Below are 7,874 nucleotides of genomic sequence, written 5' to 3'. Positions count from 1 at the left end.
TTGTAAATGACTAGAGATGCCAATATGTGCTGTAAATGTCCATCATTTCCTTGTTTTCTTCTAGCATTTCTTTTCATTGATTAAGAATATGATTATTAAGATGTAAGAATACTGTAGTATTATAAGTGACTCATTCTTCCTTGCTAGGCATAAAATTTGCTTGTGATTGATAGTGACAATGTATCACTTGTAAAAAAGCAAAATTGTTAAAAACCTGAAAAATGAAGAAAAATTAGTAAAACAAAAAAAAAAAAAAAAAAAATCTGTTCCCAGTCAGAGGCCAAGGTAAAGGACTCTCTTTTCTTTGTGTTTTTATTTTTTTATTAGCAATTTATCACTGTGTGATATTTTGTACATCATATTTAGCTGAATTCAAACTATTTCCTCTAACTGTAAGGGATAAGAGACCTGCTTTTTATTAATTTTGTTTTATTATATATTTTTGAACTGCATTCTAGCTTGTATCAAATGACTTTCTCTTTTTGTTTACGGGTCCCCTGTTGTATGTCAAAAAAAAAAAGATTTTGTACAGTGAATTGGGAGTCGTGTTTTATCTTCCTTGCCTCCTGTAACAGACAGCAATACAACTGGAAATGCGGCGCAATCATCCCTTTCCCGTGTGAAAATAATGTAATAGTCAGTCTTAGAGGTATACTGTATATTTGTAGCACATGTCTTAGGATTATAATATGGATCAAGTTTCCAAAAAAAAAAAACAGTATAGTTTAGACATGAGAGTAAGTGAACATTTTTAAATGCACAAATTAAAAATACATATTTGACATATGTTATACTCTGTCTTGGTACATATTGGCTGACATGTTGATAAGCTGTACTCCCTTAAAGAAACGTATGCTCTTTTGACATGTAGATACAGGTAAAATGCCAACAAAGCAGAAATAATTATTTTTTTTAATTTAGCAAACATTGCCCTCTTGTGGCAAATATTATTTGAAGCAGCTGAGTTACTGAGGTCTCTTGTCTCATCAGTCCTCTGCAGTTTCCTGTGGTTAATTTAATGAATTGGAAACAGAGAAGCATAATAATAAATTATTATAAAATTAAGCTGAAGGTGATGAGGTTTTCAACAGAAGTAGAACCTCACTGAAACCTGATTGTCAACTTTGCACAAAAACAACACTGCAATAGGCCTGATCCTTTTCTGCAGTGTGAAAAATAAGGCAGGAAATGCATTTTCACAGACAGACAGAAAGAGGCTAATGCAGTAAGAGGAACGCTGAGGAAGAGATGGGTGGGTTTCTGAGTGTGGAGCTGGCCCCTCAGGCAATGCAAGGGGATCTTTGCCGGTCCCGACTCTGGGAGGGAGCAAATGAGACAAATAACCCCAAACCAGGGAAAGCGGAGAGAAAGAGGAAAGGGAGGAGAAGAAGCCTGGGAGCAGGGAGTCAAAGGGCGGGACTTTCTGAAAGTCTGTTGGCTTCAGGCTGTGTCAGTCATTTCACTTCCTCCTTGGTTGTGGCAAGATCTCAGATGAGAGGGGAAGGGGGGAGGGGGAGAGGGAGGCACCTTTAGACAGCTCTGTCTCTCTCTTTTCACAAAAAAGCCTCAACTGAGGCTGAAACTGAAACAGGGCAAGACTTGTAAAAGGAGTGCAGTCTGTTGCTCTCCTTCATTCTCACAGTTTCCTGTTTAAGGAGGCCATTTTGTAACTTAGCGTGGGGAAAAGTACAACAAAGTTTGGTATTGTTTTTGTTTTTTCTCTCCCACGGCTGGGAGTTTCACTATCACTTCGGACTTTCTCCCCTACAGAAGAACTTCTGTGGACACGAGAGGTGAAGGAGGGGAAGAAGGTGGAGGAGGAAAAGCAGCAGCAGAGGGTGTTTTTGCCCTCAGTGTGTCTGTCTTTCATAAGGCACTCACACACATTAATCGTACTTGTCATGCCTGGACACTAAAACAAGTCTGACGACAAGAGAGCGCAACAGTAGCTGCAGAGAGGAGGAAAAGCCACCACTTCCTGGAGGATTTCTTCCTAGACCCAGGGGAGGGGGGGAGTGGACACAGGACACAGAGGAGCCGGGGCTGTCTGCACAGGGTGTTTGTGTGTGAGCACCTTTCATCAGTGTGTGTACCCTCTCTCCTTCACTGAAACAACTTGAATGAGCGTTGGTTTCCGACAACTCTAGACTGCACCCGGGCCTGTGTTTGTGAGAGCTTCAGGCAGCCAGCAGACTGGACTCTGAATGGCTAATGCCAGCCCATGTATATCCTCAGGGGCCATGGCCCAGATCTTCTTTCCTCCTGGGGGCTCCTCACCACCTGGCTCAACTGTGATGCAGCAGGGGACTCCCATATCCATGCCCTCTGTGTCTGCTCAAAGTGGCTTTCCTGTGATGGACATGACACCAGTTCAGGGACCCGGTGGGACTGTGATGCCCTCAGTGCCTCCCACTCCAACTGGGGTGTCCTTCATCATCCAGATCGGTCTGACCAGAGAATCTGTCCTGATGCCCCAGTCTGCTGACATGGCCTATGTGAAACAAATCGCCTGCTCCATTGTTGATACAAAGGTAGGAAGTGTGTGTGTGTGTGTGTGTGTGTGTGTGTGTGTGTGTGTGTGTGTGTGTGTGTGTGTGTGTGTATATATATATATATATATATGTGTGGCTGCTTGTGAGTATGTTCAGACTAGGCAAGGTGGCATGTCAGGTAAAACTGGGCCTATGCTTTGTCACATGACCAGTTTCTGCAGTGTCTTCCACAAAACCACTGCTCTCATTGGAAAATGACACGGTTTGAGGGAATGTACAAAATGTCACGTTTCTGCTCCACTGTAATTATAGCAATTAGCACTTTTTCCCTTCCACAGTTGGAAGAGAATAATGTGTTCAGTTCAGCTTTGTTATGCCACATCTAGCACAGCAGCCCAGCACAGGGGACGTTTGATGGCACAGTCAGTTTCATCCGGCATCAGTACATGAAACAACACTTTAAACTCAGGAAATATAGGCCAGTGATTGCAGCACTTTATATGAACTTTTATTGTATTTCACTAAGCATTATTCATGAGGGGGAAAAAAAAATGAGCACGAAAGATTCAGTTTTTGAGGGACACGTTCGCTTACATCAGGACGTAAGTGTGAAGCCAGTTACAGAATATTGATGAGAAACTTATAATGCACATGGGGTGTGAACAGCATTTAATATATACTATATAATATCTCTGCTTCATATCAGTCTTCATTGCCTGTAACCTTTCTAACTTTGTCATGTCAAAAGTCCCTTTCACTTCTCCTCAATAGCACCTTCAGAGGTTTTGCATTTCATGCTAAAAGAGCACATTAGGCCGGTTTTCGTTTCTTTGCTTAATGCTTCGCTGATTTTTCTAAACTATTTTGAAGTTATACTTTTACATTGCCCATGATGTAACACTTGTTTGTTTTTTTTTAACCCTGCTGATGATCTTAAACAGACTATAATTAAACCCAAAGCTGGGCCAGTTTTTTTCCACATAGCTGTCTAAACAGTTTAACTAATTTTCAGTTTTTCAGTCCACATGCCTGGTTTAAAATTTGTTTCCATGTTGCTGTAGTTTTCTACAACAAAGCAGTGTTTGTCCTCAAATCAAACGGACGTGTGTGTGTGTGTGTGTGTGTGTATGTATGTATGTATATATATGCATCCTCTTTGAAACAGGAAACAATGCAATGAGCTTAATTGGAAATATAGTCTTCTATTGAGAATCGCTAACACTGCTTCATTTAGTTATATTGGACCAGAGAAATTTCACAGTGACAACTGAAGGCTATATTCACATAGAGTATAACACACACTAGGATTATGCTGAATTCAGGTGGTAGTTTAAGGCGGCCGTGTGTTTTTGGCCGCTAGTCAACCAGGTAGGTGATTAGAGTAGCATATTTGCACCGTCTGCTGAGCAGCACTGAAATGTAAGAACTCTCCTCAATCTTCAAGGAAATACTGAGCTGTCTCAGCTCAGACACACTGCTAATCTATTTTAGTGCCATCTATGCTCTCTCCTTTCTTTTGAGTGGTTCCCTGTCAGGTACTTGGTTAATTTCTGTGGAAAAACTAGGTCAGCTGGGCTGATTTTACACCTGCAGGCTACAGCATATTTGACTTTATTTGACTGTACAGTACTGAAAGCTGGGATCCATGCTTTGGCACACTTCCTGCTGTGTTTCATGAAGAAAACAGCTATGGAACAAGTTAGTGGTATTGCTTACCATCATCAGAATCTAAACAGCAACTGCATGACTGTTTGTCCAGTTCAGTTGTGGCTTCATTCTTCCTCTTTTTGTGTTTTATCTCACAAACTAAAACTACTACTCCTTCCTTACATTGTTTGCAAATGATCCTCTATAAAAAAAAAAACCAAAAACACCACAGAATATCCAGATAAAGATTTAAAATGACCCTTTATAGTCCAGCCAGCTACCTCTGTGACTAAGCATCACCTGCAGCATTTTCAAAGTAAAAGCATCATAATGAGTTGTCTTGTTATAAACGTCTTTAGATGCTTCATTGCTATATAAATCAAGTGCATAGATTTGTGTTTCGTAAGTTATTATAGTGTTGTTGTCAGTGGATCAGTTTGAAAACATGCAAGAAAGAATGTCAGTACAAACAGTCTTCTAAAAAACAATGTGGAAAAAAACACTCATAAGATCTTCTCTATGACTAATGAAAATAGCAAATCATATGCTACACATGCTTAAAGTCAATGACCTGATCATGACTTCAATACAATTTGGGTGAGGTTAGTGGGAGGTAGGATGAATGAGCTGATATAGCATTGGACAGCTGTAACAGCAATTGAAAATTTTAACTGTACAGGCCAGGACAATGCAGTAATGTGTGGGGCAGCTTAAGCATCAGGGTTCACAAACATTTAGAGAACGCTCTCAGAGATTCCCTCTAGTAAGGAGTCCTATATTTGGCGTGATTTAGGAACATTAAATGTTAAAGCTGTTGCTAAGTGCGACGTGGTTTTAAAAGCTGTGATTGCTATAGGCTGTAAAAAAAAATTTTTTTTAACAATAGTGCCATTGGTGAAAATGGTCATAATCTGGCCAGAGAAATCAATAGGCCTAATTATAGAATGACGTTTCTATTAAGACACTGTGTTGTATGTAATGAACTATTTAGTTATATTTATATTCTTATTGCTTTTATTTGCCATGCTTGTAATTGTAGCATTTAATCTATTTGATATTAACAAGAGGAAATGCCTCACATTTTATCAATTAATGTGACGACTAGCCAGTCTATTTAACTAGCGCTCTTGGGTTGTGTGTAGAGAACAAGCAAATGTCAACGGAAGCAGATAAAGGAACCAGAGAACCCAAGAGGACAGAGGAACAGTGTTTACAAATTAGTAGATGAACATAAAACCATTTTCAGAATGAACATTTAGCCCCAGTGTCACAACACAAACCAAGAGACTGGTGTGGGAGAGCAGAAGTTTTATTTCTGGCAATATGGCATTGTAGCATTGGGTCAGAGTGTATCTCTAATGAGATCGACCACAAACATTATTCCTCCGCAACCTAATCTGAAGTTTAGAAATATTTCTTATACCTATCTGTCTTTCTGCCATTTTTAGAAACTCTTAAACCAGGTCTTCATCTTAATTGTATGGAGAAATTCTTGAAAAACATCATCATTTTAGGAATTTTGTTACAAGGAGAAACTCTCTGTGCTAGAAAGCTTTGAGTACTGCCCCTATTGGCCTGTTGCTGTTTGTTGGTCAGCATAACCCAAGGTGGACGGTTTGAAGTGATGGGGTGACTTGATCAGAAATACCAACTTTCTCTGTTCTCGGTTCATTTCTGTGCATTTGTTCCCTCGTGTGTGTGTGTGTGTGTGTGTGTGTGTGTGTGTGTGTGTGCATGTGTGCATGAAATTTTGGGTAAGCTCACTCCAGCAAGGACTTAATATTGCCAGAAAGTCCACAGAGACAGAAACAAGAAAATAATCAAAGTCTGACACTGTAGTAGAGTCAATTTTTAAGCAACCTTGTCTGTTTCAACTGAGTATCAAGGCCACCGTCCCACACAGCATCTAACATGGCAACACCCATGTGGATGTAACATTTTCTGTATTTTTAGATGGAGCAAGGAATGTTGATTCCACAGCAGAAATTTATATATACTTTGGGTACCAGTTTGCGGTTCCTGCTCCACAGCATCTTATTTAGAAAACCCTGTCAGCGAAATAAAGGACATTTTAGTCAGTGTAAACAATTTATACCAAAGAGCTGAACAAGATGAAAGAAGGGGTTAAAAATGAAAGGAAAATGGATGTTGGTGGAATCCACTTCTATTTGAATGTGTGTAGGTTGATTTAACTAAAAACCCACAGGATAGTCATGAGAGTTTGAAGTTGTTCTTTCCCTGTCCATTACCGATGGGTGAAGTCTACTGTAAGATAACTGCACCACAGATAACACTGAGTCTTTCTGCATGGAGTTTGCATGTGTTTCCTAAGGGTGTTTCCGTTTCCTCCTAACCCAAAACGCCTGAATGTGATTTTGTTACAGTTCTAATCTAAATGAAAAACAGCTCACCATCTATAAAAGGTGATGATGAGTCAAATTAATTTTTCCATAGGGATTAATTTATTAGAATAGAATATTTATTCGTTTAATTTAGAATAGGTTACCTTACTAGGTTTGCAGTCTCAATTTGTGTTTAAATAAATGCAATTCTTTGCAATATAGAGGTGTTTCTGTTGAGTGAGACACTTTTTTAAAATTTTTTTTTGTAAGTAAGATGGCAAAACTGAAAAGTACCTTTATTCCCACAAAGAAAAAGACACCAAGAGCCTGGGCCTTGTTAGACCAGTCACACACACACAGCAAATCCCCAAAATCCCCTAAATACAAAACTCCTGCCCTGCTAGGAGCTGCAGCTTTAGGTGGGTGATTTGGACAATAGAAAGTTTGTCCTGGGCCAGCGACACATGAGTTGAACTGTTTGTGTATGCATGAATGCCTACATTGGTGTGTTTAGAGGGGTAGTGGAGGCAGTTTGGTACCCCACACCCCCGCCCGCGGTCATCTCTCCCATCCCAGAAAGGGTGAGTCACCGGCTCTGTTTATTCACAGGCTCCCTCCTAGTATTCCACTGACATGTTTTTCCATTCACTTCTCTGTGGAAGAGCACACTCTCTCCTGGCTCCGACTTCCAACACCAACCCAGAGTTAATAGCCATCCTTACAGTTTTTGTTTACAGTCTCCCCTATCTGAGCATTAATCACTGTAATTTAGGCCAGAAATCAAAAACCCACCTTCAGTCATCAGGTAATAGTGATCACAAAATCCCATTTAGCCAGGCTACCTACAGCTGCCCAAACCCCTCGTCCTCATGATGAGGACATTTTACCTCCGTGCTCACCTGATCTACATGGTTCATTTTCTTTTTGTAGCTTTTTTCTTATTGGAAACTTTTTTTGTAATCATTCGCCCACAGAATATATTCCTGTCCTTGACTCTGTTTCCTATCACTGCCTTCAGGAGAACAACCTCTTACTCTACCCACTCTCATGCCTTTCCCTCTCCACCTTGGATCCTGTACTCCCGCGCCTTATCTGCTCATCTCTGGCCCCTTCTGCCTGCACTACCATCAAGTTCCTCTCACGCTCTGCCGCCTCTTCTTCCCACTTCATCCACTTACTTCTCCACACATTTGTCCTCCTGTTGTTTCTGGCCTCCCTGTCAGTGTCACTGTTTGTTTACACTGTCCATGGGAAAATTCACACTCTTGCCTGGTCGCGTGAGCCAGCGGAGTATAGGTTTAGAGGATGTTTACTCTCCAGGAAGTGATGAAATACAAATCCTAACCTCCAATTTGTTAAGCAGTTAGTGACCAGTCTAGTCACGATTCGACTG

The 7,874-nt window shown here is 40.5% G+C and overlaps 1 protein-coding gene across 2 annotated transcripts in view; it reads left to right on the top strand.

Annotated features, from left to right (window-relative positions):
- The first annotated feature begins 1,533 nt into the window (after positions 1–1,533).
- prkd2 (protein kinase D2) overlaps positions 1,534–7,874 on the top strand; it is a 28,682-nt gene continuing 22,341 nt past the window's right edge. For both annotated transcript variants that reach the window (XM_026321253.2, XM_026321243.2), the window contains exon 1: positions 1,534–2,531. In XM_026321253.2, the coding sequence (XP_026177038.1) occupies positions 2,205–2,531 (327 nt within the window). In that variant the 5' untranslated portion in view covers positions 1,534–2,204. The remainder of the gene's footprint in view (positions 2,532–7,874) is intronic.

This window comes from Mastacembelus armatus, chromosome 13, assembly GCF_900324485.2.
Source record: "Mastacembelus armatus chromosome 13, fMasArm1.2, whole genome shotgun sequence".
Lineage (NCBI taxonomy): Eukaryota > Metazoa > Chordata > Actinopteri > Synbranchiformes > Mastacembelidae > Mastacembelus > Mastacembelus armatus.
The sequence above is the reverse complement of the archived record's forward strand: the minus strand, read 5'-3'. Positions and strand labels throughout refer to the sequence as shown.